The 14384-nt window shown below is 40.7% G+C and overlaps 1 protein-coding gene and 1 long non-coding RNA gene across 2 annotated transcripts; both read right to left on the bottom strand.

The window, feature by feature from the left end:
* Positions 1–10129: 10129 nt before the first annotated feature.
* Positions 10130–10599, bottom strand: LOC134335344 (uncharacterized). The gene is made up of 3 exons (XR_010015573.1): positions 10529–10599; positions 10318–10428; positions 10130–10230 (listed from the first exon to the last, which is right to left on the bottom strand). It is a non-coding gene; the product is annotated as an uncharacterized LOC134335344 (long non-coding RNA).
* A 306-nt stretch (positions 10600–10905) lies between these two features.
* LOC134302052 (arf-GAP with coiled-coil, ANK repeat and PH domain-containing protein 2-like) lies at positions 10906–13915 on the bottom strand. The gene is made up of 8 exons (XM_062987050.1): positions 13907–13915; positions 13692–13798; positions 13430–13481; positions 13046–13056; positions 12591–12863; positions 12159–12228; positions 11965–12059; positions 10906–11260 (listed from the first exon to the last, which is right to left on the bottom strand). The coding sequence occupies exons 1-8, from the start codon at positions 13913–13915 to the stop codon at positions 10906–10908; spliced, it is 972 nt and encodes a 323-aa protein (XP_062843120.1).
* Positions 13916–14384: the final 469 nt, after the last annotated feature.

Genomic DNA, 14384 nt, shown 5'->3' with positions numbered 1-14384 from the left:
CTTGAAAGCTGCTGTAACGTTACAAATTTTCCCCTGTGGGACAATAAAAGGCTATTTTATCTTATCTTATCATATCTTATAATATCTCATTTCATGTTGTTTTATCTCATCTGATCATATCTTATCTTATTAAGTTTGTAGAATAGAATCTATTAGATATAATTAATTTTATTCACCTGTTACTTATTTTTGTCACTGAAACATTTACATTTTCAGCATTTAGCAGACGCCTTTATTCAAACTGACTTACAGTACAGTTACAGTTACAGTTTACATTATAAGTTATAAGTTAAGAACCTTGCTCATGGGCCCAACAGCAGCAATTTGGCAGTGGTAGGGCTTGAACCAGCAACCCTCTTTTTACTGGTCCGATACCTTAACCACAAGGCTACAACTGGCCCACCTAAACGTAATAATTAAAACGTGGGTCCACAAGCGCTTGGCATCATACACTATATTGCCAAAAGTATTGACTCACCCATCTAAATCATTGAATTCAGGTGTTCCAATCACTTCCATGGCCACATGTGCATAAAACCAAGCACCTCGGCATGCAGACGCTTCTACACACATTAGTGAAAGAACGTGTCGCTCTCAGGAGCTCAGTGAATTCCAGCGTGGTACCGTGATGCCACCTGTGCAACAACTCCAGTCATGAAATCTCTTCTCTACTAAACATTCCACAGTCGACTGTTAGTGCTTTTATAACAAAGTGGACGTGATTAGGAACTAGGGGTGGATTTATAAAATCGATAGAAAAACTATATTTGAATGATCCGATATCGATTCATATAAACGTGAGATCGATCTTTTAAATCAGCCCCTTTTCACGGTCTACATGGAAATCTGTTACCCCCTTTAATCTCGCGTGACCAGCCACTGTTTTTTCGTGCAAAGAGATCTGACCTGCACATCAGTTCAGCATGGCAGAAGCTCCAGTAATGTCTAGTTCACACTACTCGATTTTTGCCCTGATTTTCGCTCGGCGACTGGTCGGCGCTAGATTTACCGGTTCGGGAGCAACTCGGTGTTCGCACAGCGATCAAAACTCGGCTCTCAATCGCTATGTGTGAAACAGTGACAGGAAACACATGGGAGAGGTTATAAACAGGTGGGGCAGGGGCGAAATATACTTTATATCAGAATACATCAGCACACAAGTTTTACAGTATTTCTGACCTGATCGTTCTCTACAAAACAAAATATTTATTAACCTCCAACTCACTATAGAACAATCCCTGTTGGTCGTGTTGCCAAATCCACTCAAATTCCTTTATTCCTCCTTGATATTACGCTGCACATCAGCGCACAAACTTTGATCACTACTTGTTGGAGTGTATTTTTGGACGTGGTATCATTAAATCTCTCGTCACTTCTCACGTGTGTTTTTGTAACAAAACGTAGTTTGGCAAATCAGAAAGTCGTGTAGTGTGAACTTGTCATAAACTGTGCAACAGCCAGGTGTATGTTTACATTACATTTACACTGTTGTAGAGTGTCAGACATATAAAATAATAAAAAAAAACTGTTATTGTTTTTTGTTTTGGATTAATTATTTATATAAAAACAAATATTTTTTATAATGAGTGTTCTTTGTACAATTATCACATTCGTTCTCTAAACATCTTTACATATTTAAACAAAACCTGTTCATGTAACTCAAATATGCCTAAATGTGTTGAATCAAAATCGAATCGTGCAGCGAGTAACCCAGAAAAGCGAGATTGTGTGCTGTCGGTGCCGGAGGCGCGGCCATCGTGCTCGCCACTGCAAAGAGGTAGAACCAGCGGGAAACGACGAGGGGGCCAGCCAGTGAGGGATGGCCTGGCCCCGTCGGGAAATGCCCTCGTGACGGAGTATGTGGCCGGCCGGATTGGGAAACAGCATGGACTTTGGCTACATTGTGAGGTGGGTGGTATCAAACTTACAGCGTTAGTAGATACTGGCTCAACTATTTCCATTATTAGACCGGGGGTGCTACAGCAAGGCTGGGATAAGAGGGAAGCTGTTAAACTGAGATCCGTCACGGGTGAAGTTATGTTGATTAGGGGAAAACAGAGACTGTCAGTAAAGCTGGGGTGTCAAGTGTTACATCATAACTGATGGCTAGCACCTATTGAAGAGACCTGTATATTGGGGCTGGATCTACTCGCAGCAGTTCAAGCCCGGATCTGTGTGGAAACTAAGATGTTGAAGACGTGCGGGGAGTACCTACAGCTGATGCAAACTGAAAGTGAGCAACTGAATCGTGTGGTAGGGGCTAACTATGTAGACGCCCACCGGCGTCAACGCATGGTGGGAAGTTTCCCTCACTCGGAGGAGCTGAACACGCAGCAGCGGGTGAGTTGGAGAGAACCCAGGGAACCGGGAGCAGCGCACCCAAGCTTCACAAAGAACCCTCTGAAGCCACACAAAACACAGTGCGGGAATTATGGAGCAAAAGTTGTGATGGACTTGATGAAGAGCAGCAGCGGCAGCTATGGGATCTATTACAGAGGTTTATGGATGTGTTTGCTGCGGATGAGTTTGAATGTACACGAACTGATATGGTGGAGCATCGGATCGACACCGGGGACGCAGAACCCATCAAACTGCGCCCGCATCGCCTGCCGTGGGCAAAGCAACAAGTGGCTGAACAAAAGATTCAGGAAATGGCAAAGGCAGGAATTATTGAACCATCTAGCAGTCCCTGGGCTGCGCCAGTTGTGCTAGTGCGCAAGAAGAATGGCGATTGGCGATTTTGTGTGGACTACGGATGACTAAACGCCGTCACGAAGGTGGACTCCTACCCACTGCCACGCATCGATGACACGCTGGACCGGCTTGCAGACGCTTCCACCACACAGGTGCTAAACCAGGAAAAAGCATGAGTTCCATCAGGGTGGAGATGTTGGTATAGTTATCAGCTATGTGAAAACAGGAAGATTTAATAAAATATTACTAATTATTTCCTGTGTGAATGCACTGGTGTTTTTTGAGATCACTCTGTTGATTAAAACTCTTCCCACGCTGTGAGCACTGATACGGTTTCACTCCAGTGTGAATGCGCTGGTGTATATTAAGAGTACTCTGTTGATTAAAACTCTTCCCACACAGTGAGCACTGATACGGTTTCTCTCCAGTGTGAATGCGCTGGTGTACTTTGAGAGCACTCTGTTGATTAAAACTCTTCCCACACAGTGAGCACTGATACGGTTTCTCTCCAGTGTGAATGCGCTGGTGTACTTTGAGAGCACTCTGTTGATTAAAACTCTTCCCACACTGTGAGTACTGATACGGTTTCTCTCCAGTATGAATGCGCTGGTGTACTTCGAGATGACTTTGATCATGAAAACTCTTTCCACACTGTGAGCACTAATATGGTTTCTCTCCAGTGTGAATGCGCTGGTGTCTTTTGAGAACATTCTGTTGATTAAAACTCTTCCCACACTGTGAGCACTGATACGGTTTCTCTCCAGTGTGAATGTGCTGGTGTAGTTTAAGAGCACTGGGAGAACAAAAAGCTCTTCCCACACTGTGAGCACTGATACGGTTTCTCTCCAGTGTGAATGTGCTGGTGTCGTTTGAAGTGTATCTGTTGATTAAAACTCTTCCCACACTGTGAGCACTGATACGGTTTCTCTCCAGTGTGAATGCGCTGGTGTAGTTTAAGAGCACTGGAAGAACTAAAGCTCTTCCTACACTGTGAGCACTGATACGGTTTCTCTCCAGTGTGAATGCGCTGGTGTACTTTGAGAACACTCTGTTGATTAAAACTCTTCCCACACTGTGAGCACTGATACGGTTTCTCTCCAGTGTGAATGCGCTGGTGTTTGTTGAGATTACCCTGTTGATTAAAACTCTTTCCACACTGTGAGCACTGATACGGTTTCTCTCCAGTGTGAATGTGCTGGTGTAGTTTAAGAGCACCTAGAGAACTAAAGCTCTTCCCACACTGTGAGCACTGATACGGTTTCTCTCCAGTGTGAATGCGCTGGTGTAGTTTAAGAACACTCTGACGATTAAAACTCTTCCCACACTGTGAGCACTGATACGGTTTCTCTCCAGTGTGAATGCGCTGGTGTCTTTTAAAAGCACTGGGAGAACTAAAGCTCTTCCCACACTGTGAGCACTGATACGGTTTCTCTCCAGTGTGAATGCGCTGGTGTATTTTAAGAACACTCAGAGAACTAAAGCTCTTCCCACACTGTGAGCAGACGTTCCTTCTGTTCTGTTCTCTGGTGAGAAAGCTGTTAATGCTGACAGCACCAGAGGACGTCTGCTGATCACTGGAGCTTCTGGTGGGCGTCAGATCCTCATGTTCAGTCTTAATCTTCACCAGGGTCTCATATTTGACACTGTGGGGGGTCTTGATGTGTTTGTGGAGATGATTTTGGGTCGTACAGGAACGTGGACTCGAGGAGCAGCAGAAATCCTTGTTCAATCCTGAAGAAGAAAAACACAAGCTGCTCTTGTAACACAATCAATTACAAACATCACAATAAACACAGAGCAGATCAAATGATTTTCAAAGCTAAAAGTGAAGAGGAGCAAAGACACGGTACTGAGTGAGTATAGAGTGAGATAAAGAGGAAATAACCTCAGCACTTTTACGTTCAATATAGCAACAGAACATATTCACTCTTTTACACGCCTCAGTTATTTACTGGATTATATTATTAATATTATAAATATCATTATTATTATTATTATCATTACTGATGATAGAAACATTCTGACAGATGAACCATTAATAAATAAAACAGCTTTTATTGCTCAAGATTTGAAACATTCTTACTGAGATCATCTTCATCTTCAGGTTCCTCCTTCTTCTGAGGCAGGACACCTCCAAGTGATTGGTACACTGAGGAGAGGTGTCTATCAGAGGTGATGAGTTCCAGAGGGATTAATGATACTTCACCTGAAATGACATCAACATGTGAAGAAAGCTCAACAACTGGGACTAGTGTAGGGAGGCGTGTTGTTGTTGTTGTTTTAATGATATAATAAATCTTAGTTCTATTACAAACTTGAGTCCAGACTGGAGTGAAGCAGCACTTCTCCACAGGACAGAACCATACAGGACAGATTCTGATCCACTATCCACTAATTACTGACCCCAGTACTGACCATCCTGTTCTGTACCACACTGTCTGGTGGAAAAGTGCTAAATTGTTCCATATGTACTTACAGCAGAAATCTTCATCTTCAGATCCTTCATCTTTTATATCCATGGGGGCGATGTGTCCCACTTCTGCTGACTGCATTATTAAAGATCTAACATAAAGACACACACACATGGATGAATGGATGGACAGATGGATGGACAGACAGACAGAGCATGGATACATATTTCCAGTGATAGCTCAGTGGTTAGGGTACATGACTAGTAAACAGAAGGTTGCCGGTTCAAGCCCCGCCACCACCAAGTTGCCACTGTTGGGTCCCTGAGCAAGGCCCTTAACCCTCAGTTGCTCATCGTGTAAGTCGCTTTGGATAAAAGCGCCTGCTAAATGCTGAAAGAGTAAATGTAAATGTACATATAATTGCTGTCTGTTTTTATTCATGGATTTAAAATGTGACGATCTGGTTGGTCATTACAAAAGCAAAATCAAAATAAAGAAACTGTAAAATTACGTGTAAACAAAGATACTTAATGCTTTTCTATAAAAAACAACCTTAAATCGAAGCTAAATGAACTTTATGTTTGTACAGATCAGTAAGAGAGAATCATCATATGTGTCATAAAGATCACAAGAGCCAATGTGTGTCTCATATGAGAGACGTCGTCCCACCCTGCCATCATGTTGTTATTGTCACATGGGTTGAGGTGTGAATGGGGGTTAAAATGCTTCATGGGTGCTAATCTGATGGAGACCAAGGCTCTCAAGTCTCATGCATTGAGAGTGAGACACACACATTTCAACTATCTCACACGCTCACACGCCACACATGGTATTTCTCACGCTGAGAAATGATGAACTTCACCGCACTTAAATTACTATAGCCTACACACGAGTTAAAGGCAGACTGCTCTGCGTTCATACAGCTGTCTTGAATTAGCGACCTATCGGCCAATCAGAAAAATAGAATTGAATTTCTCAGCCAATCAGAAAACAGAATTTCTTGTTGCTGGGTGAGATCTGAAATAGGTAACCTCTGCTCTGTGCTGGAGGTGGAAGAGAACCAAACCTATGTATTAGGAACATTGTTCAAAGGAATATAATATCTAAACCAGCTGCAGTATTATTTTGGAATAACTTATATTATGATATAGATTGGAAAATGACATGGCTTTTACCAAATTTTTTTTTTATCACAAATAAGGTATGGGAAGTATTCTGCACGGATGTTCCCCTATCAATAAAACTATTGCTAAATTTAAAAAATATATAAATACTGGATGTTCATTTTGTCACAAATATGAAGAATCTCTTACTCACTTATTTTGGGATTGTTCATTTTGCTCAATTTTTTTGGACTGATTCAAATAATTTTATTAATAGAAAAATTAACTAACTTTAAATTGAAAACTGAATTTATTCTATTTGGAATAACTAAAAGTGACATTGAATTCAGATGAGACTTATATTGTCAATCTTCTCTTAATATTATCCAAATATCACGTTTATTGTTGTAAATTTATGAATAATAGACCAAACTTCAATACTTTTAAGGCATCCTTCATATCGTACATTAATTCGTTAAAATTCTGTAAAAATGTGAAGACAAGACGTATTTTAACACTGTTAGAAAACTTCTCTATCCCTTAAGGTTATTTTAGAAAACCATTAAATGGTATTATCTATAAATTCCTGCTTTAGCTAATTTTATTGATAGTTTATTTCTATTTCTATAACCTCAAACAATTTTTAGTTAATAATTGTCTGAACTTCATTGTGTATGTTACATCTTGACTGTGATTAATGTATTCTTTTGTAATATATTTGTTGTTCAATAAAGTCGCCCCCCCCCACGGAAAGGGACATCGACAGAAGAACCTCAGACAACCAAACCCCCCTTTCCCCAAATCTCACTCCAAGCAAACTTGCAAACTTGAAAACTTGAGAACCCTGATGGAGACTCAAGACTATCAGAACCTGAATGACTGAACACCTACACAGACATGTAAACAACTGCTAATAATAAAAAGATAAACATCTGTAAACAAAGCTAAAATAAACTTGATGTGTTTCTATAACAACGAGCTATAAAACCTGTAAACTGTGAAAGAAAAATAGATGTTTTATCTATACAGCTGTAAAAACATAAACAAAGCTAAAATAACGTTTATCTTTACCTTCATCTAAAACTTTTCAAATAATCCATAAACTCTGAATCAGTAGAATCATTTAGCTGAATCGGTTCAGATTAATCGGTTCATTAGTACTGAATCATGTCATGCTAACAGTTAGCGGAATAAAAGTTTGTGTATTTTAATAAAAAAAAAAGATTTCGAGCTACTTAAATCCTCAAAGTCATTCATTATTATTATTTCCATTGTTACTATTAATTATAATGTAGTTAGCTGAATTGTAATAAACACATTAATAACTATTTTACTTACAGATTCACTTCAGTACAAACGTGTTGCTGCTTCTGCTTCTTCTTCTTCTTGTTGTTTGAACTGAGCTGGTTGATCTACAGCGTTTAGGTTTATTCTCCCTCTACTGGACGGAAGTGAAACATCAGCGCCACATTCATTCAATAACGACTCGAACCGCAGTTCAGTCAACTACATTATAACTAATAATAAAACATCAAATAAGCAGCCTGTGGGGTGGATGGGGACACCGACTGTTAACTATTCTGGTCCCTGTTCTAATTCTCATGTGCTATTGCTCACATCTAGTTTTACAGTTGCTAATGGTGGCACTGTGGTTTATAGATCAGATTAGATTTGATTAGATAATATAGACAGATAGAACAATGTAAAGTAGTCAGTGTACAGCTTGTATAACAGTGTACATTTGCTGTGCTCTCAAAATAACTCAACACACTGGCAACTTAAATGAATACATCCTGTTTACATTACTATTTTAGGAAGACTGTGTCGATTCCGCCTGATGATCTGTCCTTCTTTGGTTCGATCCGGACAGGGTCATCCCTTGACAGTGATGGAAGCTGCTTGGCTGTCCTGTCTTCTTCTGTAGTTTTAGCCTTTGTTCCAGCTTAGGATGTTTCTTTTGCTTTGAGCAGCTTGGTAGTGTTGTCCTGAGCTTCCTTTTCATGGGTAGTTGCAGAAGATAGCCCGCACTCCAAAGGTGATGCTCTGTAGCTGAGTAGAGCAAGATATGGATCTGCATTGCTGTCAGATGCTTTCTTCAGGAGTTGCTTGAAAATGTGGACTCCTTTCTCAGCTTTACCTTTGGACTGTGGATACAGAGGGCTAGACGTTACATGTTTGAAGTCATATGTTTCTGCATGCGGAATGCCATGTCTGGCAAAGATTGATCTTGCATGTGTTATGACACAGTTAGACAAAATACTTGACAGTAAAGTCATTTCAGGATAATTTGAATAATAGTCAGTAACAACATTCCAGGCCAGAACACAGTCTCTCTCGCCCTTCTTTTACATTTTTCAACACCAAGGTGTCCCTCACGAATTCTGTGCATTATGTCCTGTCTCAGTTCCTGTGGGATAACAATCCTATTTTGTTTCAACACTCAGCTCACCTCTTATGTGGTAGAACTGCGGACAGGATCCTTTAGCCCGTCCATTCTGCATATGTTCAATGACATGTTGCAGTTCTGTGTCTCTTGCTGTTGCTTCAGCGATCTGTCTGGTCTTTGTGTCCGACACAGGGAGTGTAACAGACACCATGTTAATGTGTGTTTGAATGCCGTCCTCAGTTGTCCTTCACAATGTTAACAGATTTTCCTCTCTGTTTCTCTTTTCTTTTTGAAAAGCACTGTTTAGCAAAATGGTTTTGGCCCTGACAATTGGTGCATAGCTTACAGAAAGCAGGACATTGTCTTGGTTTATGCTGTGTCAAGTCAACTTTATTTGTAAAGCGCTTTTTACAATAGACATTGTCTCAAAGCAACTTTACAAAATCCAGGACCGACAGATACAAAAACCCTGTTGAGCAAGCAGAGGGCGACTGTGGCAAGGAAAAACTCCTTGAAAATTACAGAAAGAAACCTTGAGAGGAACCAGACTCAGCAGGGCCCGTCCTTCTTGGGTGGTCTGGATGAAACTTTAAGTAAATAGTATGAATGTGTCCATCTTCTGTTTGTTACGCACACTGTGACGTGCATTTTCTGGTCTGGAAATGGCACCAACATCCATACTTTCTTTAATGTTCACATTAACAGCTCCAGCTTTCCTGAATGTCTTTACATGTTTTTGGCACAATTTACTTGCATGGCATATTTTGATGGCTCCCTCTAACGTCAGCTCTGCATCCCTTAGTAGCCTTTCTCTGACCTTTTTATGGATGCCAAACACAATTTGGTCCCTTATCATAAAGTCCCTCAGTGTTCCAAAATTACATGACTGATTTTATTTTTAGGTCAGTCAGAAAACTATCAAAACTTTCCCCTTGCTGCTGCAGTCTAGAGCGGAACACATATCTCTCATATGTCTCGTTCTTTTTTGGAGAGCAATGAGCCTCAAACTTGCTTTATTAAGTTTTGTACTGTCACCTTCTTCATCAAAAATGAAAGTATTGTAGACTTCCACAGCTTGTGGGCCAGCTATCGTCAGTAACAATGCTACCTTTCTGGCATCCGACTTTGTATCCTGTCCCACAGCCTCCAGGTACAGTCGAAATTGTTGTCGACATTCCCGGTTAACTTCAGGTGCTCCGGTGGCTTCAATCCGTCCATCATGTTGCTACTCACAATCCGTTTTAACTCTCAGACTCTGTATTCACAGAAGTTTCACTCCTGGTACCATGTTTTGTTCTCTTTAATAAACAACTGTATTCTTTATATGTTTCTTTAAGTTTTTTTATTATTATTAACAACACAGGTTTTGCGTTACCATTTCTATTCCGTGCTTTTCTTCCAATGCCCTAAATACTACCCCCGCTCACATATCCTCTTCTGATACCTAGTGGTCTGAAGTAACATACCACCAATCATCACAGAAAGGTTTGCTTAGATTCCCCAGAGATTAAAGCCTTTTACTTACATAATGATGCGCTGGTGCTGGTCTGCTAGTCTCCTCTCATCTACTGTCATTTACAACACAGTGTACGATGTGCTGGAGCTTCCTGTGGTTCTGGTCCGATGGTCTGACAGGCTGTGAAAATGCAACTTGATCAGATTAAGATTTAACTTTAAATTTATTTAAAGATTAAGCAGAGAATTTAACATGTTCACCACTGACTTAATATTCCCAGCAGTCTCATGCAGCTAGCAAAGCACCTCAGCAGGTTCATATATGGGTGCTGGTGAAGGATTGTGGTGTAGTGTGACTCTCCCTCAATAGTCCTACAGGCTGTGGAAATAAAACTGCATTAGTGCATCATTTTCTTCTTCTTCTGGCTGCTCCCATATTTAGGCGTGGCTGCCAGTGATATTTATTATATTTATTCTACCTTGTAGTCCTGCACATTTGCTATTGTGTTTTACTGCTTTCTTTACTGATATTGTTACAACCAGCCCAGTACCATATTAAACTAGCACAGATGAACATGGTTCTTATAGCAGCAAATGATCATCTGTGTTCTGTCCTGCACCTCAGCCATCAGAACCCTGATTTCATTCCAACATCCCGTCAATAATAAACTTACAGCTGTTAATATTGTATGAGTGAGTGTATAAGGAGGGTCTAGGTGATGGTGTTATTATCTATGTGTGATGATGTTAAGTTAGTTTGCTCTTGTTTTACTGGGAAGAGGTGAAATTTTAGCCAAATATAAAATATAAGTTTTGGATTTATGTGTGTGTGTGTGTGTGTGTGTGTGTTAGGGATTTAATGGCATTTGATGTTCAGCAGCTGCAGTATTTCGGCCATCAGCTGTAATTCTTTTTCCAGCATCTTAGCCATCTTCTGAAGTTCCTCAGCCAGCAGTCGTGGTTCTACATCCAGCAGTCGTGGTTCTACAGCCAGCAGTCGTGGTTCTACAGCGAGCAGTCGTGGTTCTACAGCCAGCAGTCGTGGTTCTACAGCCAGCAGTCGTGGTTCTACAGCCAGCAGTCGTGGTTCTACAGCCAGCAGTCGTGGTTCTTGTGGTTCTTTGGACAACAGCTGAGGTTCTTGATCAGGTTCCTTCCTGATGAAGCGCTGCTGGATGTATTTGGCTCTGATGTAAGATTCCACATCGTCCCTGAAGACCAGAGAAAAAAGCAGATAATAACACACACAGTGAGAGGCTTTAATAGTAGATGTTTGATCTAAAGGAATCTTTACAGTAACACGATTCATTTTACACACATGATCATTACAACCTAAGATTAACCAGCATTTTAATTTTATATTCAAACTGTTTTCTCAGCAAAGACAACAAATGAAACTGTACAGACTTAAATATCAACAGTTTCTAACTGGATAAGTTATTAAATACGTTTATTTGGAAGCTTAGTGATGCTGAACAACATGGACTAAGACCAGGACTGAGTTTTGATGGGTCTCAGTTGTTCACACAAGGACATTTTCTTTATTTTAAACCATTTAATGATGTTTTGAGTAACAGTTTTGCTTCAAAACAACTTTTCTTGTTACGGCTTCTACCAGAGGGGAGCGTTTTTTAATCCTGTATCTATCTGTACTGTGTATCAGTAGTTTTTATATAAATCCTGACCAGACTGCCAGTCCCTGCAGCTGTAGGTCTATGGAATGACCAGATTTTACCATATTTTACCACAGTAAAGGAGGTATCTGATCTCAGTTATAAAAGCTCTACTGCATGAGATTAAAGCAAGTCTGATGATTTCAGGGGAATCAAAACTCTGTACATGTCAATATTTCCTCCATGTTTGCTCTATTACAGAATAATCGAATGTGTGTGTGTGTGTGTGTGTGTGTGTGCACCTTGAGTCTCCAGGCTGAGCTTTTCTGATCCCGAGTTCCTCCCTGCGAGCTTCATAGATCAGATTCATCATGTTGTTTCCTCGCTCGCACATCAGCTGCACACACACACACACACACACACACACACACAATTAAAACTAGGACACACATGTACACACGACATAATGTGTGTGTGTGCGTGTGTGTGCACTTACCTGAATGGTTTCAGGTGTCCACCTGTCCAGAGTCAGAGACCTCACCCTGGAGATGTTTACTCCTAAACTCCTGGATCAGAGAGAGAACATCAGGAGCTCAGCACTTATCACTCAGTGTTCAGAACTATTCACAATTCTTTATAGTCCCACAGTAAAAGATTTAAACCTCTTTTAAACCATCTGTCAGACTCATTTATACTAATATAACACATTTAGAAAGGACACACAGATATTAGGAGAACATCATGTATCTGATGTATGAAACCCAGAGCAGCACAACAACAATTCAGCATGAAAGTCGTGTTATAAACAGTATCAGACCTATAAGAAAAGACTAGAACATTAAAAGACTCGATACTTTTGAATATATTAGGAACAGTGTTACAGGATTTGCATGTTCTTTATATTTATTTGTAGTTTTCCTGTTTGTACCTGTGGATGCCGGAACACCGGATACACAGTGTGATCCCCAGATTAACGCTGGCCCATTCCGGCTCGGGCCGGCCGCACTCGCAGCACGTGTCGTTCCCCTCGATAGCCCTGATCTTCTGTACTGGACTTTCATCTTTCTGTGAAGGCCCAGTGGTCAGCACTGACTTCACCTCCTGACCTGATGTGCTGTTAAAGGCCGTGATGATGCTGCTCTGTATAGCGCTGATCCAACCCTGTCTCGTCTCCTCTGAATCAGCCTGCAGTGTAACACTCCTACACACACACACACACACACTGACTGTACACTATACAAACATCTATAACACATGCTAACGTGTCTTTATATCATATCCTGTAATGAATAAAGCAGAATGTTAATAATACTTCTGTATCACACGTAACAGTTTATCTGATATATAACTAACATGAAGTGAACACCTCTGTATAACACCCACTTTATATCATGCTAAAATAAGAACACAAATCTGTGTGTATGTTTTCAGAGCTTCATTCAGAGCTGGTGACTTAAGCTATAAGTAACAGCATCAGGACGTCAGATCCTTTATATTTAAATCTTATTTTTATTGTGTTTGGGTCGAGCTTTCCATGTACAGCAAACACTTGCTGGTGGAGGTAATAAAACTACACAGTAAGCAGCCAGTGAATGATGGTGTTTAAGGAAACGTGTTTGTTTAAAAGGATTAAAGATGATTTTCTTTACACAAGATGATATTTGAACAGGATGCTGCAGTGTGCAGGAGAGCTTCAGTATATCTGCTTCATACATTAATATGATTCTTATTTTTTATATAATAAACATGAGGACTTGTTAGCCTCACCTTAGACTTGGACTGATAGACAATCTGGTTGTTCTTTATGGAGAACCAGCGTCTGCAGAGAAGAAAACACACAGAACTTAAACATCCAAACATCTGCAGGATACTGAACTGAGCCCTGAAATCAAGCAGAAATCAAACCCTCTTGTTCTGCTCAGTAAAGACATTTTAATCACCTACAATCATTTTACCTCAACGATACGATGAAAATCATCCTGATACATATTAAAGTAGAATGAAAAGCTTTTAGTTCTTCTCCACAAACCTGCTCCATGTTTTAAACGCATTAGTGGCTCTCTTGAACAGAAAACCCTCCATCATGATCCCACCTTCAGCCTCCACATCATCATCATCATCATCATCGCTCTTCAGCTCGGAAACAGTTCAAAGCCACTTCAGTACAACTCAATAAAACACGGTGTTCCGGCATCCACAGGTACAAACACCTGTGAAGAATAACACACCTGCTGCAGCGGCTACATCGTACATCACAACATTCACACAAACACACACCTGTGAAGAATAACACACCTGCTGCAGCGGCTACATCCTACATCACAACCTTCAAACACACAAACACCTGTGAAGAACAACACACCTGCTGCAGCGGCTACATCCTACATCACAACATTCACACACACACACACACACCTGTGAATAATAACACACCTGCTGCAGCGGCTACATCCTACATCACAACATTCACACACACACACACACACCTGTGAAGAATAACACACCTGCTGCAGCGGCTACATCCTACATCACAACATTCACACACACACAAACACCAGTGAAGAATAACACACCTGCTGCAGCGGCTACATCCTACATCACAACATTCACACACACACACACCTGTGAAGAATAACACACCTGCTGCAGCGGCTACATCCTACATCACAACATTCACACACACACAAACACCAGTGAAGAATAACACACCTGATGCAGCGAC

This window comes from Trichomycterus rosablanca, chromosome 2 (genome assembly GCF_030014385.1).
Source record: "Trichomycterus rosablanca isolate fTriRos1 chromosome 2, fTriRos1.hap1, whole genome shotgun sequence".
Taxonomy (NCBI): Eukaryota; Metazoa; Chordata; class Actinopteri; order Siluriformes; family Trichomycteridae; genus Trichomycterus; species Trichomycterus rosablanca.
The sequence above is the reverse complement of the archived record's forward strand: the minus strand, read 5'-3'. Positions and strand labels throughout refer to the sequence as shown.

Excerpts from the sequence above, each read along its gene's own strand:
- LOC134302052 (XM_062987050.1), bottom strand. Across the intron at positions 12,229-12,590 it reads CGGTGTTCCGGCATCCACAG|GAGTTTAGGAGTAAACATCT; the intron begins GTACAAACAGGA and ends TCTCTGATCCAG. Across the intron at positions 11,261-11,964 it reads GCTCAGCCTGGAGACTCAAG|GGACGATGTGGAATCTTACA; the intron begins GTGCACACACAC and ends TCTGGTCTTCAG.